The sequence below is a fragment of the Sceloporus undulatus genome, chromosome 8 (assembly GCF_019175285.1).
Source record: "Sceloporus undulatus isolate JIND9_A2432 ecotype Alabama chromosome 8, SceUnd_v1.1, whole genome shotgun sequence".
In the NCBI taxonomy this organism is placed as follows: domain Eukaryota; kingdom Metazoa; phylum Chordata; class Lepidosauria; order Squamata; family Phrynosomatidae; genus Sceloporus; species Sceloporus undulatus.
This window is the reverse complement of record NC_056529.1, coordinates 26196253-26222790: the sequence shown is the minus strand read 5'-3', so window position 1 is coordinate 26222790 and position 26538 is coordinate 26196253. Positions and strand designations below refer to the sequence as shown.

At 43.3% G+C, this 26538-nt stretch overlaps 1 protein-coding gene across 3 annotated transcripts in view; it reads left to right on the top strand.

The window, feature by feature from the left end:
* The window catches only part of MAD1L1 (mitotic arrest deficient 1 like 1), a 344649-nt gene that overhangs the window by 212062 nt on the left and 106049 nt on the right, over positions 1-26538 (top strand). For all 3 annotated transcript variants that reach the window (XM_042437442.1, XM_042437440.1, XM_042437441.1), the window contains one exon: positions 22207-22397. In XM_042437442.1, the coding sequence (XP_042293376.1) occupies positions 22207-22397 (191 nt within the window). The remainder of the gene's footprint in view (positions 1-22206; positions 22398-26538) is intronic.

The window sequence follows — 26538 nt, the reverse complement described above, 5'->3', positions numbered from 1 at the left end:
CTTCAAGCTTAATTTAATAAGTGGCTTAGAAAATGGGTCAGATATGTGTTGTTCAACATAGCACAAGTTCTAGACCAATTTTTTCCCCTCAAAAGAAGTTTTTTTGCAGTTGATTTAGTCAAGGGGACCATTTTTTACATGTGGCAATTTTGGGGTGACATTGTGTAAGTTTGTTGTTAACAGCCCTTAAGTCAAAGTCAACTCACGGCAATCCCAAGACCCCTTATCCTCCACTTTTCTGCTCAGGTCCTGCAGATTTAGGCCCATAACCTCCTTGACCCGAGTCCATCCATCTTGTGTGTGATCTTCTTCTCTTTCTATTGCCTTCTACCTTGCCCAGCATTATTGCCTTCTCACGATGTGGCCAAAGTACAACAGCCTCACTTTTGTGATCCTGGCTTCCAGATCTGGCTTGATCTGTTCTAGGACCCATTTGTTTGTCTTCTCAGTATTCACAGTATCCTGAGCACTCTTCCCCAGCACCACATCTCAAAGGAGATGATTTACTTCCGTCACTGTGGCAGAATTCAAAGATATAGCTGTGTTAGTCTGTAGAATCAGTATGTAGATGCCAGCCACAGATGCTGGCGAAACGTCAGGAATAAACTCTTCTAGAACATGGCCACATGTTCCCTGATTCCCTCATTCCTCCCGTGGCCCCATCTTAGTGATGGTTGAGGATCAACAGAGGAATATCAGTGTTTTTAGTTTTAACTGCTGTTTTTATGCTTGATATTGTGTTTTTAATATGTTATACTGTTTAATACTGTCTTAAAGGGGGGAGGGATAAAGTGTTTTTAATTGTCATATTTTATATTTTACTGTTGTTAACCGCCCGGATTGGTTTGCCAGAGGGCGGTATACAAATAAATATTATTATTATTATTATTATTATTAGTCCGAAAAACCCACAAAAACTATGGATGCCAGGTATGAAAGCCTTTGGTTTCACATGATGAGGTACCCTAAATGATACACTATACAGGAAGGCAGAGATGTTTAGCTGGACAGAGGATGGAAGATCATGAACATAGAACGATATTAAAGAACATGGAATATGAGAAGGTCATTCAAGGAGAAAACTGATAACTATAGGATGCTCCCACAAAGCTGTAATTTACTGTTCTTACTGCTGTCAAGCTGCTACCGAGAGTCTAAAGCAACATTTTCGCTCTTAAAGTGGACAGTAGCTCTTCTAACCGGGAGGTGGGTGGATGGGGGCTTTTTGAAATGGATACATCTGTGGGGAATTACCTTTAGAAAGCTAAGTTTTTGTACATTAGAATGGTCAGCACATAGAGTATTTAAAGATTTTTGTCGTTTCATTTTAATACATAGAATGCTAAGGGAAGGGTTCCAACGTGGTGATGATGATTATTTCCCCTCATTACAATGTTCCTTGGATGATTTATCTCCAAATGTTTTGCATGCTGTCTGGGTTTGAGTGTGTCAGCAGGATTGACCATCGCACTTGCTGTCCTGTCAGGATCGATTAGGTTTTCTTGGAAATCTGAAGGTGAAGCCTGTCCCGGCAAAGACAGGTGGAGATGGGGAGAGCTGGGGTTACAACCTGATGAATGAGCAATTTTACCATCTGCCAGCCCTATCTGTATCTAGACGTTAGGATCAGAACAATGATATAAGACAATATCCATTTCCACTGGAGAGCAAATGTATTCATGGAGCCAGTACTGATCAGCTGAGATGTCATATATATGTTGGCATGCCTTGCTAAAGGATCTGGAGACGGAAGTAGTTCACTACAAGGAACCTGTTGTGCTATGAAAGGGCAAAGAGTATGAATGGACAAAACAAAAGAAAAAAATACACTCCAGTAACACCAAAAGCTTCTTGTTTTCTTAAGACCAAGTCAAGACCTGCTAATGCAAAAGAATGTGAGGTTCCTTTCTATCAATACTTTCCTGCTTCCCTGGAAGCTGGAAGTAAAGAATAAATCAAACTTTTCAACCATGCTTTTTAAATTTGGACAGGTAGTGCTTTTCTTGTTATTGTTGTTGTTGAGTGTTTATCCATCTTATGGTGACCCTAAGGCAAACCTGTCATGGGGTTTTCTGGGGCCGAGTGTGTGACTGACGCAAGGTCTTTGTGGTCTTTCATGACCAAGCAGGGAATCAAACTATGATCTCCAGAGTCATAGTCCAGTGCTGAAACCACTACACCATGCCGGCTTTTCTTATTTGGGTAAGTAGTGCTTTTCTTACACTGCCAGGAGTACAGATATGGTTAGTAGAGTTGAATTCTGTTTTCCAACATGCTTTATTGTTAATTTTATTTCTATCTTGCCTCTCTCCTGGGAGAGGACCCAAGGTGGCTTTGGAAGCACAAGGATCATAGCTGCCAGTCCAGTGTCACTTGGTGGCTGGGGATTCCCATCTCTGCTGTATCCCAGTCCTTGGGGCTTGGAGTACTGATCATGCAGACATAGTCTCTGACTGTGACAAATATCCCAGGGAAAAACTAACCTACCTATCTACCACCATTGATTTGAACTCTCCTTTTATAGCAATGCAACAATTGCTGGGTTTCCATTCTTCCAGGCATTTCTTTACACTCTGCTCCATGGTCTTTCCTCAGGCTTTTTATAACTTCTGATAGAAAAGGAAAGTTCTTGGTTCTTTCCAAATGGTCATCTCATTGGGCAACGGCCCTCCCATCACCTCCGTGATGCTGACCCTCTTTAGCCTCTAAACATCATTTAATCCTTTGTTACCTGGAAAGAAGGCATCCTGGGCCCAGGACAATGTTTTTGCATGAGGTTTTTCCACTCGCAACCGCAGAGGGAAGCAGTGGCTTGTATGTAGTTGGTTCCTACAACAATTATTTGTTGACCCTCAAATAAATAATCAATGCAAGGGTGAGAAGCAGGCAGGGGTAGGAATAATCTAGATGTTGTTGGATATTTTAAGGCCAATGGTGAGGAATGCTGCAAGTTGCAATGTAAACAGATTTCAGAGGGCTGCATGATTCCTTCCTTGACTTTTAAGAGTAACAGGTTTAAAAATACATCAAGAGGTGTATACGTTGACAGCAGCTGAGCCAAAACACACAAAGCTGTAAAGTTATAGAGCCGGCAGAAAGCTCATCAGATGAAAACTAGTCAGTTAGATGATGGGAGAAATGTGTGAATGGAAAGATCAGTTCCTAATGCTCAAAAGATGTCATGACGTTTGCCTCCCCTACGTTAGAATATTCTCTATGTGCAAAAAGCTGAGCTATGCTTGCTTTCCAAAAGTTATCTGGGACAGATTGGGATGTTCAGACTGTTCCCACCGTGAATGTGAAGATAATGGACAAATGGTCTACAGTGCTTTTCGTAGAGCTCTGTCTTGATGGGCACAGTGTGGTCTTCCGTCATTTATTTACTCTTAAAATGCCAGGCAGTAAAGGGCATCTGTATCTGTTAATTGGTTAATTGGACTTGTAAAGAACTCACACAGTTTAGTCATCCAGTTTATAGGCACACCAGAAGTACGGGGGGGGGGGGGAATCCAGGGCTCTTTTCTGTCGTTCTGTTCATTGCTCCCTGCTGTATCTGTAGTTCATCTTTATGGGACATCGGAGGGGCTGTTGAACAGTTTTTCTTGCTCTGTTTGGATGGTGGATTTCCCTCCCTCTCAGATGGTAGAAAATACCTTTCTGCGCCCTGAAAAAGGTTCTTGCAGTTCTTAGCTATTCTCTGATTTACTCCTGTGAAGCATACGTGCATTTAATGAATACATTTAAATATGCTTGAGATATGCTTGCAGTTTACCAACCGAATACACAGGGAAAGAAGTCAGACTTGCAGCAGTTTGGACAGCCTCAAGTTTACACCTGGCTCTTACACAAGTTGCAGAGCGCCTGAGGCTTTATGGTTCCCTTACCTCCTCAGATCACCTGGCCTTCCTTGTGAGTTGCAAGTCATATACTTCATTGTGAGTTGCATGTCATAAACTGGGGTCTAACCTGGCTGCCTGATCTTGGTGAGAGGAGGAAGAGAAGGAAGAAGAAGAGGTTGACTGGTGCAGAACTGAGACCAATGTTACCATCTTTTTGTTTCTTGTGGGACATCTTTGTCCCTACAGCCAGTCATAATGTGACACATGGACTTGACAATAGTAGCAATGTTGGTTGAAATCCATGCCTTTGTGGTGTGGTATTTTCATAAAGTAGGGTCTACTTCATTGTTTAACATGAGGGAAGGATAGTATCCTGTTAGTATTCCCAACTAAAGAAGACCCACTGAATTGGTGAGATTGACAGAAGCATTTAACAGCTGATTCGGTGAGTCTGTTTAAGTTGGGTGTGCCTCTAGGATTCAGGCCTTTGCCTGACTTCGGTGGTGGAAAATGCCAGGAAAGCAATAGGCAACTGAATGATATTTATATGTGGAAGACTGCAATGAAGAAAACTGTCCATTTCAAAAGTCACGAGCCTCAATTCAGGAATGCTGCCCTCTTTAATAGTCGTATATTTCTGTGGTCTTGTACCCTTGTTGAATGTGTCCTGAATCCAGAGATCCCAGGCAATTGCGTGGCATATATCAGTGCATCACAGCTGAGCCAGGTTTGCAAGAGCAGCTGCCCAAATATTTAGACCGTGTTTACTTTATCATTGCTACTGTTTTCCTTTAAGGTGCTTCCAGGCATCAGCTTCCCTAGGGTTTCTTCCAGTAACACTGGAAAGAAAATAGAAGTGCACCTTAGAAGAGGGACCAGTCTATCATGACTGTTTTATGCAATTTTTTGCTTATCCAAATTCACCCCACTTCCAGATGTGGCTGTTCATCCAAAAACAGATAACCTTTCCCCCTTTGCCATGAGAAACTTACATCCCAAACCTGGTTTAAATCAGCCTTCCTGTTTTTGAGGAAATACAGTCTCAACTTGGGTTAAGAAATCCTTGTTTGTTTCCATGACCCTTAAACTTCCAAAACAGCGGAAAATGGCAAACCCAGTTTTCTCTAGAGAATCAAGATAACTGCAGTGAAAATGGCATTCAGATTCCAAGCACAGGTTTCCACCAAATATAGATGTAGCATCTCCTGTTATGTGCCCTGTGCATGTGGGCCTTCATGGAGAGCCACCTTCCTTCCACATTGCACATTGCGTTGACTCCTTGAAGGATGGGAAGGGTCTGTACCCAGCCCTCCATAATGTGGAGTCCTGTTCACCTGATAAATGTATGGCATGAGCGGCATCTCCATTTATTTACTGTATATACTCATGTATAGGTCTAGAACTTTAGGTTAAAAACTGAGTCGACTTATTCACTGGCCAATATAAGTACTGTACTTTAACTCATATATGTATGTATGTATGTATCCATCCCCTGGTGAAAGGCAAGAGTTTAATCTTTCCGAGAAGCATTGACCCCCTTCTACTCTTTCATCCATTAGCATGGATAGATATGCCTGCTGTGATTTTGTAAGCTCTTTGGCATTGTTTTTCTTTGCTTCGACCTCTATATATTTCATTACATGCTGCTAAGTTTTACCCCCCGACTTATCCACGGGTCATATCAAAATCCGTAATTTTGGCCCCAAAACCTGCCCTTGACTTATACATGAGGTCGACATATAGTCGGGTATATCCCTTGAACCAGTGGTTGCATTTCTCTGTCGAAATCTTCTCTGGGTTGTCCTCCAGTGACACACTTGGCTGCGGATGCTAGGTAGGCTTTCAATGGTATTGTAGATTATCAAAGTATAGCCACCAACTGATTGAGTGTCTATAGCATGCCCTAAAAGTAAGTGAAAGGAAAACTGCAACAGAATACCAAGTAGTCAGTAAGTTGCTTGATCTTCTGCACATCCAGACCGGAATCATTAACGCTTCTCAAAAGTACTCTGCCCAACGGCACGCATGGAGGCGGGTGGACCACAGCGGTGGTTAGGCGAGCCCATGGAGCTTGAAACGCGTGACGGTAAGAGACAGGTAAGATCTGTGTTCTTTTCCCTCCTTCGCTCGGATTCGAATGCCAGCTGGGAGGGGGCGGAGGTGGGGAGGTGGTACCCGTGCGCCCGACTGCCGCTCTCCGATCTGATCTTTCCTGGTTAATAAGTATAATCAAATCTGCATTTCCTTTTGGAATTTTCATTAAAATTGCAGGACCAGTGATTACACAGCTGCCTAATTTAAGTCAAGGGGGATTTGGAAACATGTTTCAGATATTTTTAAATACTGCTTTAACTTCCTTGTTTACAGTGTTATGATTAAGTGGAATTCTCTGTAGTTGTTCTCAAGCATTAGCAAAAAAAATTCCCCGCCGTTCGCCTTTAATAAACCTCTTTTTTTCGGGTGAACAGTTGCACGCTGCCGCTGGAATGATTATTTCCTTCCCCACCTGTTCCTCCCCGCCACCATATTGATGTGGCATTTCGGCAAACTTCAGCGGGGGGTTAAGTTCAAAACCGGCAACCTAGGTTGTGCTTTCATGAGTTGGACTAAGCCATTACTGGATTTTAATTCCTGTCTTTCTCCAAAGGCCGAGAGAAAGCCAAGTGTTACGAAAAGTGCTTCCCTTGGGACCATGTTAGGTTCTCAGAAAGAGGCACAGTTGCTTTTGGGTCGAATCCCAACCTGGTTTGGGAAGTCCTTTGAATATTCAGACAATGCTGGAAGCTGTCTAGGGGATATTTGTGTACCCAACATGAATGTTTCTGATAGACCTGTATTCTATTTTAGGAAATGCAGAATATTATTGCATGACCAGAGGATTAACAAAACATAAGATTTTTCTAGAATAAGATCATGTTACAAGGAGTGCTGAAGAGGGACCTGGACAGAGAGGTATTTATGTTGTTTGTTGTTGTGTGCGTTCAAGTCATCTCTGACTTATGGCGACCCTAAAGTGAATCTATTTTGGGGTTTTCTTGCCAAGTTTCTTCAGAAGGAGTTTGCCATTGCCATCCTCTGGGCCTGAGAGTGTGTGACTTGCCCAAGATAGCCCAGTGGGATTCATGGCTCAGATGGGATTCGAAACACAGACTCCATAGTTGTGGTGCGATGCTCAAACCACTACACCACACTGACTCCCTAAGACCAAGATAAGATCAAAACAATCAGTAGTAAGGCATTCAGAAAGAGGAAGGTTGTGTCAATGGCTTTGCACCATAGCTACTGAAGAATAAGAAATTCCAGGACCTACTCTGAGCAAGTTCTGCTTTACAAATCGAGGGGGAAAGAATTGTCCCATTTAGAAAGGGAACACGTGTGTAGTCTTGTGCCGTATGTTTTAAATATTGGCTGGGGAAAGCGACTGAGAAGTTGATTCAAATGACTCTTCTCATTTTGCCTCAGGCAACCCTGGAGAGACTTTGCAAGGTATAGCAATGTGTTCGGCTTGTTTGTGCGTCGGCAAACCTGTGAGCAATCTTCTTGCAGACCGAGAAGAGTTAATCTGCTCCTATTTTCCTATTGCTATAAAATTGTCGGATGGGGAGTGGGGTGCGGGGGGGGGGGTGTTGGGGTTTTTTTCATCATCTCTCCACCTCCCCGATCTGTCATTATCTGAAGAATTCATTACATTTCAAATCAGAAGCCCTCCTGCATACATTAGCAGGTTTTAATAGACTTGCCATGATTCAGAAGAGGAAGAAGAAAAGGGAGAAGATTTAAAACTCTTGTCTTGCCGAAAGCAGACAGATTGACTCCAAAATGACTCAGTCAATAAAAGATGAGTTCTGAAAAGGCTTCCCTCCGCTCAAAGGAAGCTCGCATTCCACGGAATTAGGTTTTTCTAAGCCCACTGTCAGAAATTAATAATACATACAGCATGTAAAATGGATTTAGCCCTCTACAGCCTTATACAAACATATCTTTGACTTGCTAAATATGACATGACTACCAGGATTTGCTAGCCTTTATCCCAAGAGTTTGTCATGACTCCAGAGCATGGTAACCTCTGTGATTGTTGTTGTTGTTCAAAAGTGTCCTCCGCACGCTCCCATTTTCTTTAAAAGGATGTCCCCATTCAATGAAACCTCATTTTGGCCTTGTTTGTCTCAATCCCAACTCTTCCAAGAAGTCCAGTTATCGGTCCATTAGAACTTGCTGCATACACTTACATTTTTAATTTTTCAGTCTTAATGGTTTTATAACTAGCTGGTAGAATACGTGATCATAAAGTTTATCAACATTATCAAATTCATTGATCTTCATTTGGATTTTTTTTTAAAGTCAGCTTTCATCACAGTTATCTTTGATGCAATTTCAAGGAAAATGCTTTAAACATAGTCATTATTTCTTTATTTACTTTATATATAAATATACATTTATTACGATCAACCTATCCAACATATTTACTTTATATCTTGCCTTCCTCCCAGTGTGGGACCCAAGGCCTGAGAGCCAACATAGTGTCATGGTTTGAGCATTGGACTCTAACTCTGGAGATCAGGATTCAAATCTCCATTCAGCATGACTTGGGTTAGCCACACTCTCTTAGCTTCAGAGGAAAGTAAAGGCAAACCTTCTGAACAGATCTTGCCAAGAAAACCCCATGATAGGTTCTTCTTAAGGTTGGCATAAGTCAAAAATTACTTGAATGCACCACAACAACATTTCAGTTCTATTCTCAATTGCTGTTTCAGAGAGTGGCCAAGACCTGTGATAAGTAGTTTTTGGTGGGGTTTTCGTTCTATGTGGCCATGTTCTAGAAGAGTTTATTCCTGACGTTTCGCCAGCAGCTGTGGCTGACATCTTCAGAGAATGCTGGCATGGAAGAGAGTGGGGTATATATATACTGTTGCTTGAGAGGAACCAATTTACATGTTGATCTGTGTATTGTTCTGTTGCTGAATGGCAAGGCCTCAGGGTGTCCATTTACTTAATGATCCATTGTCTGCTGGGAAACCCTCCTGGCCCTGGGTGGTTTTCCTTTGCATTTGCTGGGTCTTGATTTTGGTGCTTTTCAGGTAGCCAGACTTGGTTTACTTTCAGGGTTCCTTCTTCCCTGTTGGAATTGTTCAGGAGTTGTCGCACTGATGTGGAAAAACCTCCTGCACAGAAACATCTGGTTGTAGGGAGAGATCAGCCTTGAGTGATCATTAATCTTGTTAAACTGTTCAAGAAATTTTAGTTGATTGATCGCGTACCTTTTAGCCAATTAATCAAATGCAAATAAATGTTCATGTTAGTCCAAACTGAGCATGGATGCCTCTTTTGAACACAGAGTGCAGTGCAACAAAACGAAAGCCACCAGAAAGATAAGGCTGTCTTTAATGTTTCCTTTTCCTTTTCCGGCGAAGTGCTAGAATGGAAATGGCCTCCAAGAGAAGCAATAAGTTGCTTTTAACAGTCTTGCCATCAGAGTTGCCCTACCAGTGTATCAACCAAAACTCTCCTTGGTTAATGTACCAATTAAAGGAACCAAAGCTTGCAACCAGGCTGATAAATTAAATCACAACCGTTACATTAAAGCAGCCTCTGCAGGGTAGCTATTAGAGAATATCCTTTGAAGTTACCAGCTTGAACTATAATTGTTTTCCCATCCCACAGTCTTCTTGTATTAAGGGATCATGAAAGTTGGTTTGGGTTTCCTTGCTTCTGCAGGCGTTGAGACCCGTTTTTGCTTAATTTGTCTCATCCTTCTCTCGACTTTGGGGGCGAGGGAAAGTTTCCAGCGAACTATCATGCCACTTTCTCCCTCCCCGGCTACCATCCTGGGATGGCGCCAACCAGTAATTTCGTCGGGGGATAATTGCTGGTGTTTTTTCAGATAATTTTGACGAAAGGTGACAAACTGTTTGCCAGAGCGAGATGTTAATAACATGGAGATGGCCCCTTGTTTGAAAGCTGGCACAGAAATTACCCAACCCGTCTGTTGGAAGGCGAGCGGCGCCGTCGCAAGATGCAAGGAATGAATCGGCTCATTTGCATATAATTTGGGGGCTTAGATGTCATCTTTTGTGCAAACCATATAATTTCTGGCGCAACAGGGAAGGCACATTCATAATAAAGAGAGAGGCAGAAATGGGCTCCCTTCCCCTTTCTCAGATCAGGATTAAAGCGATCCCTCCTCTTTGACTGAAAATGGGAGGCAGGAGATACCTAGAAAGAGCCAGGAAGAATCCCTTCCAACCACCCTTTGGACTGATATTGGCTTATTATGCGTAATGCATTCTCAAGCCTGAGATCTCAGCCTATGGTTAGTTTCAAGACTTAGAGAACTCTACTTTATCCCAACTATATAAAACTCATTAACTATGCTATGAAGGTCGTGGCAGTGGTGATTTCTTTATACAGAGAGACAGCTATAGAGATCCTTCAGACAACCCATTTAGTAGACACCATTGTGCATCCGTCTCCGTCTTCTCGGCTTGTGAGCATTGACTTGCCTCTCTCTTTCCCTTAATAAACTCGGAAGCATCCGCCAAGCAGCCAATCGGTTCCCAATGATTAAAGTTAACCGTGAGATCTTTCCCTGCCCAACTTCTCCAACATTTTCTAATAAAATCCCATGAATATTTAATACACAATTATTAAATATTTAAAAATTTAAAACTGAAATAGTTTTTGAAGTGAGCATGTGATGAATAATTCACGGGCTGCAAATGAGGCGCAGCATGGCATGGGGTGTTGTTGTTGTTGTTGTTGCTGCTGCTGCAATCCAGGGTTTGCAGCCAACGTGTGGGACTGGCCCAGTCGTGATATCGGGGGTGGTCCTGGTGCGGTTAGTGACCATTTCTAACCTCCAAAGCATTAGTGTGTGTATATACCTTTCTGAGAATAATCTGTCCCTGGTACAGAAGGGAAGAGCTTTATGGGGCGCCTGAGCATCCATAGCAGCAGGCAAGCATGACTGAAATCTTAGATGCTGAAGGAGAATTTCCTTTGCTGGTAATCCCAGGAGAAATTAGAAGGCCATTCTTCCAACTTCATTGAAATAAATGTATTTCTCTCTCCCACCAGACTCCGAATTGGGCCCCTGAGTTCAATACTCGCAGAATCTAATATAAAGAGGCACCGGGTCACTTTACATTGCAGCATGGGCTGGAGTAACTTTCCGTTCTTGGCCAGATCTTTACATTATTTTTTCCAGACTTGGGTGGCTTTCTGCAGACAACTTCTAGACTCCTTGCTATCAGGGGACCTTTAACTTTTAAGTGCCAGGAAGGAAGAGGCACTTTGGGTGTAACTCCAGTTTATGTCAGCTTACTTTTTCTGGAGGAAAAGTCGCAGAAACCAAGGCACGCAGTCCTAAAGAAATGCAAACATTTTCCTATGTTAGCCCAAGGGAAGCCATATTATAAATTCCTTTCCATTTAATGTCCAAAGGAGACCTCTCCTTCAAGGCTCCACGTCCTTCTTAGGAGGATGGACACAATAACTTGGCCATCGCTTCCTTCCCTACACTTTTGTTCTCTGACACAACTTAGTTTTCTCTTCCCCTCCTCTGTTTCTCTTTTCATTTTGCTTTCCCCCCCTCGACGCTAAGCTTGTCGGTTTTGTTCTGCCTCAGCAATATTGTTTTTAAATGATGGTTTTCATAAAGTAGACTCCGGGAAGCAAAGGGGACCATGACAAATATTCCAATAAGGAAGGAGCAGGACCTCCTGGTCCAGGGCTTCAGAAAAGAGGTTGAAGGGCCATCCGAAAGCACACCCAAAGGAGCGGTTCTGCATGGCAAGCCAGCCATGTTGACTCTGTAGAAGGACCAAAGGAACAAGAGAGGGCTTGGGAGCAAAATTGAATGGTTGGAACGATGACATAAGATGGGCTTAAGTTTTCAAACCATTGCAGGGATTGGAAGGAGTTAAGTCAGAGTGAGAGAATTTCAGAGGACTTCCCAGAGGATTAACCAAGAAAGCCTCTTCAAAGAGACATTGCTTTCAACAGACTGCAGATTCCATTGCTCTGGCTGAAGGGTGAAATTGGTGAATGTTTTTCCTCATTGCATCTGCAGCTTTGCCTTGCTGTTCGGAGTGGAAGCTGTTCCATTAGCCTGGGCCGTGTATTTGAATAAAAACAGTAGTCTGACCTTTCAGGAAAGTTGGATCATGTTGGTGACGGTGGGACAATAAGAATGGTGAAAGATTTGGTCTGGCACGTCCCTGTTGGGCTAGAGATGAAAATTTATCAATTCATTTTGTTAAGCACATGGCTTACATATAGAAGACAGCGCCAAACACATCCAGTTAACCTCACAAAAACGTTAGAACCTTGGAGGTAACCTTTTCCTATCCTAAAGTGGTTCAAAAACATCCAGGGAAAAAATACAAGAGCTCTAGTTCTTGTTCTGAAATGTTACTGAGTGTGTAGGTTCGCCACAGATGTTTATGAAAGTTGTTGAGACTGATGTTGACCACATCAGGAGGTTTGCATGATTCCTACTCATGGTGTTCAGCAGCGGTTCTCAACCTGTGGATCACAATCCCTTTGGGGGTTGAACGACCCCTTCACAAGGGTTGCCTAAGACCATTGGAAAACACATGTTTCCGATGGTCTTAAGAACTGAGACGAAAATAATTTTATGGTTGGGAGTCACCACAACATGAGGAACTGTATTAAAGGGTCACGGCATAAGGAAGGTTGAGAACCATTGGTGTGGAGGAAAGATTTTCCAGAGAAACAGTAGTGAGATGGATGTTGTTATAATGCACCACTCCAAACTACTTTCTGGATGAGGCCCCCCGATCTATTTTCCGTCGGGCACCAGAGTTATAAAATTATGTATTGCTTATTGTTTGTCGTTATATGTAGGCTCTGCCTTTTGGCCCAGGCTATCTTCCTGTGTGGCTTATATTTAAACTCCACATGGATAGAATATTTAACAAAATGTGTAGATAAGGGAAGGAAAAGTCTCTTCTTTAGTGATACAGCCCAGTTTTCAGACTTCTGCAGGGAAAGAAAATTCAAGGTTTTAGAAAACCCTCCTCACCTCCTACAACACACGGCTCATGGCACGAAGGCATGGCACAACAAAGCAGGCTTCCAAGTGAGCTAGGGCAGAGTGTGGCGATATCGGTCTGTTCCAGACTAACTATGGAGTTGGGTCTATTTCTTGGACAAAGCGATGGAGCTCCAACAACTGATTCATTTCATTTTGGGTGCCCCAGTTCTGCCCAGCACTAGAAAACAAGGTATTTGTTTATGCATTTATTTGCAGTACCCTACATACAAAGAAGTGCAAAAATAGAGCAACATATTGCGAACAGTCTAGGATCAAATACTTAATATCAAAAACAGCAGAGGCCAAGGTGGGATTTGTTCAAAACTGTTTTCTGTTGACTTAAAGAAACATCAAGGGGCTGCAGCGTCCTGCCATGCAAGACTCTTCCCTGCTTGATCCCAACTCCAAGTTTAATTTGAGTTTGCTCAACCACATTGGGAGCTCCAGAAACGTTAAGCCACCCAAAGCATGTGGCAGCTTCTCTTCTCACCCTTCATTCTGCTAGTCCTGCGCCTGGACCTAAAGGAGCCGCATAAAAACAGAACAAGTGGGTTTTATCTCCCTCTGGAATGGAGATCATAAACCTGTGTAGATTGGATGGCTCTCTGCTCCTCTTGTATTAGCCCTTATTTAATGCTATACCATTTATTTTTATATGGTGTCCTTCACACATTATTAGAAAACTTTTCCCGTCATAAACTAAGCAGGAAAATAAGCTTTCAGCTCAAGGTTTCGACAGGGTTAGTATTTCCATAGCACAAAGGGTAGCAACAGGAAATACTTCAAATTTTGGATTACTGGCTATTATAGGTAAGCTGTACAGAATTTGTGGCTGGCTGGGATGAAGAACATTGCAGAGATATGTGAAGAAAATGAACAAAAATCTTTATAGGTGGAGGGAGATGAAATGATTGTAGGGGAATCATATTGCTATAACTGTGGTGTCCTTATGGTTGCATGGTAGCATCTCTTCTTCCAACAAAAGACAAGAGGGGAGGCCTTCTGGTAGCCATTCAACCATCATACTTGAATGGAATCTCTTTGTTCAGAGGCAACCACAGTCACTTCATATTGCAATGCTTTTCCCTCCCAGATCAAAATTGTTCTCTGAATATTTTCCAACAACATGTTTTGTTTGGATGGAATAAGGGCAGGGTAATAATGCATGAGAGGCATAATTTTTTAAAGAAATACAAGGTTGTAGATGGGAACGATCATGGAACAAGGTCCTTAACATTTTAACCGGCATGTTAAAAATTGAGGGGTTTGGTTGTCTTTGCTTGTTCACTTGAAAATAAGAAGCCTCCCCCAGGAGCTAGATTTGCGATCCATTTCCTTGGTAACCAGTTTGTTCTTAAGGCAGCAAACCTAATGCAGCTAGGAAGCTAGGTCCAAATGAGAAAAGCTGCTGTAGTGACCTTGCTTCTTGGGCCGGAGCCAGCCTTGCTTCTGTTTTATGTAGAGACCAGCAACATGCTTGGTGGCCAAACTGTAATTGGATCCCGGCGTTGCCAAAAGCTTTGCCTGGCTAACCTTCTGTTTTGGAAGCAGTGACATTTCCATTAGAAGACGGAGAAGGCCTGTCCCATACTTTATTCAGAATAGTGTGAATGATTCATTTAATGCTCATGCGAAGTGTGCGTGTGCGTTCGGGTCCAGAGACGGACGGGGAGAGAACAAAATGTGTAAGGCAGACATTACAAGAGGGAGTTAATGATGTGGAGATTTTGATTTCCCAGCAAGTCAAGGAGAGGGCCTTTTCCAGAGTCATTCTCTCTACCCACAGCGCTCTCGCCTCGGGGCCTGTTCAGTACAGCCTGCCTTGCCTCAAGACGCTGGCTGCAGTCCAATGGTAAAACTAGTCCACGCAGCCCCACGACGGCACTGCAGACGGCTTCTGAAGTCGAGCAAAGTTTCAGAACTTTTTCATCTCTGGTGCAGAGCAGGTCAACTCTTCAGCAAAGGAGAAGTCAAAGCACTCCTTGGATCCAGTCCAGTCTCTTCTCTATCAAGAGCGTTAGGTTCTGAGTGTCTGCTTTTCCATATCCTCTGCTTTTCCATACAAGATGCTTTTCCATACAAAATTCCATATCTTATGCTTTTCCATACCAATAAATAAGCAAATAAATACAAGAAAGGATCCATCAAGAGTGCTAGGTTCAACTGAGCTTCTGCTTTTCTATATCCTCTGGAAGGAAAAATGAATTAAAAATCAGGATCCCTTCCTGTTTGTTTTTTCCCAGTTCATTTTTTCTTCCAGAGGATATGGGAAAACAGAACCTAACAGCACTCTTGATGGATCCCTTCTTGGATTTTTGGTCCTCTCTCTGTCCAGAAGGAGTGGCAAAAGGCTTTATGCAAGTGATTCTGTTCTCCTCTCTCTGATAGAAATTGCTTTCTACAGCTCTGGGTGAGGAAGGAGGATTGATTTACACGGCAGTGATTTAAATTGCTCAGGTTTCGATGGACTGTGTGATCTTCCCAGGCCGATAATGTCCAGGAACAAGCCCATATTAAATAAACATTGCACACGACCTCGCCTGGCTGTATTTATAGTGCTTGACCTCCAAAGATAGATATTGTCTCCTGGGCCCTTGATGGAGAGGATCAGCCTTTAGCTGAATCTGTTTAAAGTCCAAACTAAATGTTATGTAGGTGATGCATAGTGCGCCTCCCAGTTCTATTCATTTAGTTTTAACCTCAGAAGCTGCAGCAGAGAATTGAAGAGGAGGTGGGTTGGTAGGGAGGCTCAGCTTAACCCTTTTCAATTGCTGCTGTTTGTTCCTTCTGTATCCCTTCTCCCACAAGCTGTTTTCCCACTTGTGAAGGAAAAGAACGCCTCTTCTCTGCATTGGGTAGGATGGGGATAATTTAGGGATGGCAGCAACCAAGATCCAGAGGTGTATTTCCCTAGGAATAGCAATCTCCCTGCTCCTCCTGTCTCCTATGCATCCTAAAACCCTACTCTGTAATTCCGGAGAAAACTCCAGAGCTTCTTCTTCACCATGAAGAAGGAGAGGATAAAAGTCTTGAGTCCACTGGCGTTGGATCCTGAAATACACTCTTGGTGCTCAGCCAGTGGGCAGTAGAGAAAGAGACATATGTGTCTGTGTGCACAAATATTTGTATTTATATATGTTATCGTTGTTGAAACAACAGCTTTTAAAACTAGAAGCTTAAGCAAAACAGGACTTGGAGTTCCAACAGTGTCATAAAAGTGATCCAAATGCTATCACTGCAGATGCAAAATGCAGTGGGGAAAACCCACCACTGATCTTCTCTCGGAAACCATAAACCAGTCATCGCCACTAAAAAGTCAGAGCAACGTGTTGTGAAACATTTCAATTCAGAGGGATACTGCCTTTAATACGAACATATGTATATATGACAGCCAGTGGTTACAGCTGTGGCCTAGCATCTAGGAGACTTGAATTTGATTCCTTGTCTGAGCAACTGGGTGAAAAATCTTTCCAAGAAAATGCTACGATAAAGTCGCTGTAAGTCAGAAAACAATTGGGAGAGCCAGTGTGTCTAGTGCAATGGTTGTTTGCCTTTTACCCCAAGACGCCAGGGTTCAAATTCCCCAAACCAATATGAAAAAAATCCAAAGGGACGATTACTTTGCAAGACACTGTATATTTTCCAAGACACTTGTATATGTGCATACACACATATCTTTAAATTGTTAACCAGCTTTTCCTCTACTCCCGCTCTTCCATTCCTCTGTCAAAGTGGTAGACTTCTGAGGGTAGACATTTCTGATACTGAATCTAATTTGGCGCAGAAAGAAGGTCACAGATTGTTTTAAGAGATTATAAATGCATGGGCTTGGCTTTAATATGTTTGTCTTGAATTCTGATTTCAGTGGAAAGCAGGTTCTTTACTTATTTATTTTGAAAGAAAATGAACTGTAATTGGAATCTTTTATTTTTTATTTAAAAAATCCAGTCTAAATCAGATATTTGCCTTTTGTTAATTGATTTGCATTTATCCTGGCAAAATAGGCTCCTCAAAGTACATTAGCATCTCTGCCTGAGTGGCAAAACAGAAAGACGGCACAATCTGTTAGCTTACTGTTCTCTAAAGATAGTAATTTCGGCGTTCAAATGTTACTTTGTAAAGATACCATTTGAAGGAAGTTTTCTGAAAATAGTCTGGAGTTGGGGGGAAAAACCCAAAACAGTCTGAGTTTTTGGATGCTGTGAGTCAGTGACAGTCACTCAATGGCTGGTGTCTTCTGTGTCTTCAAATATACCTTGATGCTAACAGAAGAGAATTGGACAGTCATCCCTAGGAAACATCTGCACACTTGCCATTGCTGTTTAGGATAGTATGTGTTACATTTGGCAGAGAAGCCTTTCCTAGATTGTATTTCGCTTGGGGAGAACCAGCGTAGTGTAGTGGATTGAATCTTGACCCTTTTCACACGGGTCACCTAAGACCATCGGAAAATGCATATTTCTGATGGTCTTAGGAACCGAGACACCGCAGTTTTATGGTTGGGGGTCATCAGAACATGGGGCACTGTATTAAAGGGTCACAGCATTAGGAACGTTGAGAACCACTGGTATAGGGCTTTATAGGTCAAAACCACCACTTCGAATTGTGCTTGGAAATGGTTTTTGGCAGCCAATGAAGCTGTTGCAACAAAAGAGTTGTGTGCTCCCTGTTTTCAGCTCCAGTTAACAACCTTAGCCTTAGGGAACCCTGGAGGAACAGGGTTTAAATGCCAATAGTGCAGCCACAAGGCAGGGCTCCAGGGTCCACTCAGCCTTCCATCCTTTTGTAGGTCACTAAAATGAGTACCCAGCTTATTGGGGGCACTTGGCTTACAGATTGTGAACCACTTAAAGGATGCTGAGTTTCCTGATAAGTGATACAGAAATGTACATGCCATTGTTTTTTGTGGGTTTTTCGGGCTATGTGGCCATGTTCTAGAAGAGTTTATGCTTGACGTTTCGCCTGCATCTGTGGCTGACATCTTCAGAGAACATGGCCACATAACTCGAAAAACCCACAAAAAACAATGGTTGCTGGCCATGAAATCCTTCTACAGTACATGCCATAGGAGGAAAAGCGGGGTATAAAATCAATAAATGAATGTAGGACAGTAGTAGAATAAGTAAAAGGCTGCCCTAGAGCATTTTCCTTCCTGAGACAGAGCAGCCAGTCCCATATCCCCTTCCCTCTTGAAGCTGCATATTACCTAAAGCCAGCCAAGTTATTTTGGCAGACGAAGCAGGAAACCTCACAAGCGCTTCTCCCAATCCCTGGCAGTGCAAACACTATAATAACAAATTAAATAACCAACAATTTGCTGCCCTTTCGTGAGACCCTAAATCTGCTGCCTGAGGTGGCCGCTTCACCTTCCCTAATGGTGGGGCAGGCCCTGTGCTCCCTTTGGTCAGTACCTGTCAAAAGCGGAGCAGCAACATTTTGAAGTAATGGGGACGGCTGGGCCATCTCCAAGGGCAGCTCTGCACAGAACACCTCTTAAGAATGGAGCAGCGTGCTATTTCTTGTAGCCAGCGGAAGAAGACGAAAGCTGCGCGGAGTTCCCTTGGGGAGAAGATGAGAAAGATCACTGGATCTCAACTGAATCTCAAGAAGAAGGAATGAAACATAAGGCTTAGGCCAGGGCTGGGACATGTGTGCTCCACCAGATGAGACTGGGCTACAACTCCTATCAACCCTGGACAGCTGTGAAGGGTGGTGGGAGTTGTAATTCAACAGCATCTGTTCAGCCACATGTTTCCCAGCTCTAGCTTAGGAAATCATCTTGCATTCCTTTTACTGGTTGAATTTCCCTTATCCAGAATTCTGAAATATTTCAAAACCCGAAACCTTTCTCATGGATGGCTGAGATAGTGTCACTCTTTGCTTTCTGAGGGTTCAGTGTACAGAGACTTGGTTCATGTGCAAAATTATTTAAAATGTTAGGTGTACCTTCAAGCTAGGTATATAATGTGTACATGAAACATTAATGGATTTCATATTTAGAGTTGGGTCGTATCTCAAAGATATATATATATATATATATATATATGAAATATTCCACAATCCAAAAAAAACCCTGGTCCCAAACATTTCTGATTAAGGAGACTCGACCTGCGTATGCGCACACACACACACACGAGAGATCATCTGTCTGTTTGGCAATAACCATTCCCAAGTCATATAAAATTTCAGCCAGGCAACTTGTGCAACCTTAGCCAGTTCTCCATGGCTAGATTGTGTTTATTTTTTAAGAGTATGGGTGTCTGAGATATATTAAAGCCCATGCAGTCTGACAGTGGTGAAATATGGTTTGCCGCTAAAGCACAGGCAATGGATTTTGGGTCGGTTTTTTGTTTTCATCCACAGGATTTTGCTGGCAAGAGTTCTGGTTTAGGGACCGTCTAGATGAAATGCAGAATTGAGGGTCACAGCTGCCAATTAACCTCCTGATTTTGGGAGCTGATTTTCCAATTAATCCAGGGCTGCGGTGCACAAGAGCAAGCCCAAGAAGGGACAGGCTTGTCTCAAACAGAGATAAATTTGCCTGAGCTGTCTGAATTTACTCCAGTCTGTGGGCGGGAGGGTTGCATCCAGCAGTGTGATCACCTCTGGGGAAAATCCATAAAACATGTCCCAAGTGAAAGGAAGAGGAGGAGAAAGAGAGAGCAGGGTTGCCACAATATATGGCTAGGGATGGCTGAGGTTTTTTGTTTAGCCCGTTATCCCATGCTTGTAATTGCTTCTGCTGCATAACTGGATTTAATGCACATTTATTAGGACCCCCCCCCCCCCGAGACTGTTTCTCAGATGCCACCCACCAGCAACAAATCGCTCCCTCTGTCTTGACTCTTGCTACTTCCTTTTACTTCTTTTAGATCCTTTCCTCTCAAGTCTTTGCTGCATTCCACTTTCCAGCTTAATTTACTCAGAGGGTGAGCAACCTCTGGAGGCTGAAGCATGCATGCCTTTGCTGGGGAAGGAGTGATTGAAGCTGGATATTGGAAGCAGTCAGGGGCCAAAACTTTTCTGTCCACTTAATCATCATCATGCTCTCATTCCCTCTCACATCTTTGTGAGATATGCACATACATGCACCCAATCCACCTTCTCAGGGAGGGACAACCAGAGGGAGAGATCAAGGCCCCTGCCAGCCTTGATATGTTTGGAGAAACTACAGATGGTCCTCCATATTCACAGATTCTTTATCCACGGATTCAACCATCCATGGCTTGAAAATGTTTTAAATATATATAAGTTCCAAAAGGCAAACCTTGATTTTGCCATTTTATATAAGGGACAACATTTTACTACCCCACTATATATAGTGGGGATTGAGCATCCCCAGAGTTTGGTTTCCACAGGGGGTCCTGGAACCAAACCCCAGCAGATACCAAGGGCTCACTGTATAATATTTTCTTCCTCACCCACCAAGGAATGGAAGGGAGGCTCACTCTCTTCCTACTCAAACATTTCTCCTTCTTCTTTCATAGTATCATAGAGTTGGAACAGACTTCAAGGGGCACCCAGTTCAATGCAAGAAGACAAAATCAAAGCGCTCCCAACAGATGGCTATACAGTCTCTGTTTAAAAACCTCCCAAGAAGGGGACTCCACTACTCTCTGAGGCAGCGTGTTCCACTATGCAGTGCTTTATGCTAGTCTGGGAGAATGAGAAATCTCTTCTCCTCCTCTCAGCATGAGGTCTACCCTTGATAAGAGTGAATTTGGGATTTGGCAGCTTGGCGGAGAGCACAATTGACACGGAGAAGATGGCACATGGCATCTCCTCAACCTCATTTTGATCAAGCACCAGTGGATGCTCCAGCTGGCACTCTCTGTTTTTGGCCCTTTGAGGGGGAGAATATTTGCTGGAAGGCATCCTGGCATTCACCGTCAGAGAGCCAACTGTATTATGCACCCAAGTTCATTATAATCCCCAGGGGTTATGCCAGCAGGAGCGGCAGCCACTGACACCCCAACAATGCAAGGGAAGGGGGTGTTTTCAAATACATTTTAATCACAAAATTGACAGCAGGGCAGACTTTGGTCGCTAAAGCATTGCATGCTACATTTTCAGTGGAAAGTGCAAAGAGTAGAAGTGTCGTGAATGTTGATATTGAGGATAAGCGCTAATAGCAATGCCAGAGAAAATAGTAATGGGAAGCACAGATCACTTCTTGGATCCCCACGGATTTAACTCCAGTCACCGTTGCTGTTTTTTGGGGCCTAGAGGGTTGCTTGGCCCCACGGAGAGGAACAAGGAGGAAAGGCTGGAGGTATTGCAAAGCCCATCTCTGTTTGCCACGTTTGGAAATGGATGCCTCTTTGCTGGCCCTGGAATCCGCCGTGTTGGAAAAACAAGCTGACTTAGGCAGCATGGCCAACGTGTGTTTAACTAAAGCTGTCCCTGTAATTAATGGGGGGATAAATTGTGGCTTAATTACTCCGAAAGCGCTGTGGGTGAAAGATTCATGGTAATTGTTGTGTATCCTCTTGAAGGATTCACAATGCTCACAGCAGACCTTCTTCGCAGTAAAAGGCTGGTTGAGTGGCAGTCAGGTCTCTGGGGGTTTCTTTACCAAGGATCTACCAGTCCAGAAAGAGCGGATCTGCTCTGCAGAATTGAATTTTGTCCTTTTGTGTTTGGTCTTTCTTTAGGAACACATAAGGATTTCTCCCTCCCCTTTTCTGTGGTATTTCCATATGCTGCAGTACTTGTTTACATTGTGATTTCCCATGTTCATAAAGTACTGTGAAATATCCATATGTACTGGTCTAAGGTGCATTATAAAGGTAGCCACTTACAGTCTGGTTAACCTTTGGATCCATATTCATTTGTCTTGCATCATGTGTTGTTAACCATGAAATCCTCACTTTGACTGTGTCTGTGAAGTACTGAGATATGCACAACGCTTTTGGCCAAACAGGCATCTCCTTCATTCCTCCCTTTGCTGGCTACCTTGATAAGTCAGCAAGTTTTTAATTAACCACAGTTTCTTGTTTATTCCAAACTGGATAAAACCAAGGTATCCAGGGTTTGGAGCCAACCTTAGAATGAGCCAGAATCTTAAATCATCTGTCTGTCTTGTTTGTTAAGTTGGTAAATATGGCTTCCCGATTCAAATGAGAGAGGAAACTCACTTGTCACAATGAGCATGGATACAGAGGCTTTGCTTCTTGCTCCATCCTCGTTTTACTTAACCCTTCTCTATTCAGTCTTTTTCTGGACACAGAGGGGGGGAAAAGAGATGTAGAAGTACACTTGGTCATGTGCAACAACAACAACAAACACTTGTTCATCTTCCCTTCCTTGCAGAACTAAAGAAACAAGTGGAGAGTGCGGAGCTGAAAAACCAGCGCTTGAAAGAAGTTTTCCGAACCAAGATCCAGGAGTTCCGCAAGGTCTGTTACAAGCTGACTGGTTATCAGATTGACATGACGACGGAGAACCAGTACCGGCTCACTTCCCTCTATGCTGAGAACAGAGAGGACTGCTTGATCTTTAAGGCAAGTTCAGTTCCCCACTTCCATCTTGATATACTTAAGCATACTGTACTTTCTGGTAGCATCTTCCTCAGTCTAATGGCCATTGACCCACATGGTGGTATGAAGTGGGTTTGTCATGTCATGGTTGGTTTGGGTGTAACCCCTGTGATGACTTTAGCACATGTTCTAGCAGTTGACGGTTTCCAATTTCTTGCTCTTTCCCACAATGTGGGGACACTTTGCTGTAGCAGGCCTTATCCTGGCTGTGAAAATGGGTGCTAGTCACAACGGAGCCTTGGCTCAACCTGAGTTTTACATACAGTGCGCCCGCGTCATACACGGCTTGAGCATATGCGCTCAAGCCACAGGGCGCGCGCAGGGCAGAAGGGGTGGTGCGTCCCATTCAATTGAATGGGTGCATGCACCCTGTGTGCCGCCGCACCGCCGTGCACGAGCATAGGTGGAATTCGCCTTACGCGGAGGGATCCGGAACGGATCCCCGCGTAAGGCGAGGGCCCACTGTATATTCACTTTCCCAGAGATTATCAACAAACTGCATTAACTGTTTCCCTTTTACAAACAGTGGCATAATGCTGAAATTGTGCATCATTAGTTCTGAGCTAGCTGGCCAAAAGAGCTTTTTGGTGAGTCTGGAACATTTGGAATATAGTTAAACCCTTAACCTCCATTTATTTTTGATAAGGAATGGTTACTCTGAAAGCACCTATCCTCTCTCACTAAACCTGGCGTCTTTGCTAGCCAATTCCTCGATTTGCAAGCCTGAGTTCCATTTCATGGCTCACTTACTTAAGGAAATTTATAAATGTTTCTTGAGAGGCGATATCGCTTTCCAGGGCTGTTACTGACTCTCTTCACAAATTGGCTCTTTGTGTGTTCATTTGTTCTCTCCGACTCTGCAAGTAGGAGAAAGGAAGGCACTTAGTGGACGATGCGGCTGTCTCAAATAATAAGCAACTATAATGATACCCTTTGTGAAGGGAGAAAACAAGGTTTCATCGTATGATTTCAGCTTGGGATAGAGGTCGTTTTGTTCCTATAGCTTGTTTTCCTGCTAGCAGCACAGCTGTTTTGCCACATGGGAGATCCAAACCAAGGTATTGGTGGTGACAGTCTTGTTTGCTGAACTCCTGTCCTGAGTAGATGCAATTTTTCAACAAACCATAGTCAAATGGCACTTATCCGAACCACCAGTGAAAGCCTCCAGATTCCTTGCAGCCACATTAGAAAAAGAGATTGGAGCAAGGTGCATAATACTTATACCATAGTTTAGTGTTACATCTGATTCAGGCTTGTGTGTCCCCTTCTCATTCCTTCTATTTGTTCATATTTTTAGTCAATGATATATAATATACTGCTTTCATTATCTGAGGTTTGCAGTACTTTTAGTTCCCCAAAGGAGGTGTATTTGGCCTAGTCCTTATCACGTTCCGCTTTTAAAGGTATGAGGCAGATCTGTTTGTATAAATATTTCAGCGTTTTGCAGATGGAGGGCTGCAGCTGTAATGGAGTGACTGCGAGAGCGTGTAGCAGCCAGCCAATGCAGTTTGCGGCTGGTCGGGAATGAGAAGGTTTGCTCCTTGTGTTTACACCCAGCCATCCTCCTGGGTCTGCGCTCCACTGGCCTGTAGCAGGCTGCGGGTGACTGTGTGCATGTCGCTAACCTGGGGAGCCGACAAAGCATGAAACGTTGGGGTTTATCTCACTTGCGTAATTCATGGAGCGGCTTCAATGCAATTAGAACAAACAAGTGCTTTGGCACCTTGCACATTTCCACAACTCGCCCATAAACTTGAGGATGAGTTTCAATTTATGCGGCTAGAGGCTTTTAATTTGCATTGCAGCTCTGCCAGGGAGATGCAAAGCATGCCGCTTTCTTTTCTTTGAAAGCTTGAAGGAAGTGCTGCCACTTTCCCCACGGATGTAAGGCGTGCCTTGTGGCCACATCAGTTTTCTTTCCAAGGGTGTTGTTTCCAAGATGAACTTGGATAACACTTTTGATTGAAGCAGTCTTGCTTTCACCATGGATTGTGCTGCAGGTAAATGGAACCTTTGGCCTTTCTGTTTCTGCACCAGAGAGAGTGAGACTTCTCTTCTGGTTTCGAGGCGTCAATGCCAAACTGAAGATGCTATAGTACATTCACAGGCACGAATCTTCTGGTTTCTAGATGCCAACCAAGTTGTGAGATAAAAGCATGTTTATCCTATTGTGAAATATTTTATTTCCCAGTCCCACAGCCACAAGGGATCTCCTGCAACCATGCTGGTTCCATACAGCTCTCTGGTGCTACAGCTTCCCATTTTGCTTTGGGAAAGTAAATGTGTGAATATTTCCACCCCCATTAAATGCATTTTGCCAACAAGGATTGCCTTAGATAGAACAGGTCTCTGTTGAAAGTTGTTGGTGGCTTTTTAGAGCCTCTTCTAGTGCGTATGCATTGTTGGCACGTCTCTGTTTTACAGCTCTCCGTCTCCTTTTTCTAAATTAAATGCAGTGGAAGTTCTCATCTAAACACTCCACCAGGATTATAGATGGAGATGATTTTGTGGACAGTCATATATTACAATTATCGGCCTTTTGACAGATACAGTCTATTACTGTTGCTGGTTCATTAAAGGTCTTAGTTGGTTATACATATTTCTTTCATTTATGTAAGTGACTGTAATGTGCAGCTCAGTGATGTATATATAGAGGCTGCGCTTATTTAGTTTTCTCCTCCAGTTCTGCATCTAACGTTTTTCATGTCCTAAACTTCAGCGGGAGGGAGAGGAATGTCCTCATAATCCATCTCTGATGGCTTCTCTGTTCTAAGGACCTGTGGCTAAATAAGAAGGACGCTCTTAAAACATTACTCCCCGACACATCCTTTGCTTCTGTACTTTGTTAAACCATTCAGGTGCTTGAGATCTCAGATGAGAGAATGGTCCATTTCACCCCAAACTACAGAGCAAGGATGGCACTTCTCAATACCCTCCTGTGTAGTGTCCCTTCCAAAATACCATACAGCAAATAGAGATATGATAAATTGGGAGAGGAGAGGAGGGTGCATTTGCCCATCCTTGGCAAGTTCTGCTGTATTTCTGTTTTCAGGGACATCCTAATAATAACTTTGTGTCGCCAGTCCATTTGATAGCTGCATTCTTTGGCTTCTGTAGACCAAGCCTGCCTCTGGTGAGAAAGTATGTTTCAGGCTCATATTTCAGCTGTAATTAATAAGATTAAGTCAGTTAACCTCCTCTTTTAATTTGTTTTAAAAGGGCTCCCTGGTCAACTGAATTAAAAAAAAAGTCACTACTTAATGCAAAGGCAAGTGGCAATATCCATCTTAGAGGAAGCCTCCCCTCTTCACATCCACAAAGAATAGCATGCCTCTTCTAGCTGCTACAACCACATTTGCACCACCTAAAAGAGCATGCATTGTATGATGGTGATGCTGCTGCTGACAGTGGTGGTGACTTTAGTCATTTATTTCCCACCCTTTCCCCAATATTGAAACTCAGAGTGGCTTGCAAAACCACTTATATTGAAATAATATAACACACACACACGCACAAAACAATGCTTAAGAGTCCATTGGATAGGAACGTTTTCACTTTGCTGGTGGAAGCAGAACAAGGAGGGAGCTGTCCTAGCCTTTCTAGGGAGGGAATTCCACATTGGGGATCAGCCCTCTCCCTTGTACCTACCGAACGTGTCTTCAGAGCACAGAGTGATATTCAGACGCACCAGAGAGTGATATTAAGACTTCAGGTTACCTGAGGCCTTAGTATCACTTTGTACTGCACCCAAGGAAGTGAGTTTATAGCCATGAAAGCTCATGCTAAAATAAAAACCAGTCAGTCTTAAAGGGGCTGCCACATTTCTTTTTTCTCCTCCTCTTTCCTTCTTTTTGTGCTGCAAGACACTCATATGGCTAGTTGGAAAATAGCATAACTATCCCTGTGGAATTAGAAATTCTCACATCCTTCCAGACCGTATCTTCTCCCTGTCCAAGATGCCACAGTTTCATCCTCAGGAGAAAAGATGGTAGTGAGTATGAGCCAATGTCAGGGAGGGAGGGAGGGAAGGGAAGGGAAGGGAAGGAAGGAGAGAAGGAAGGAAGGAAGGAAGGAAGGAAGGAAGGAAGGAAGGAAGGAAGGAAGG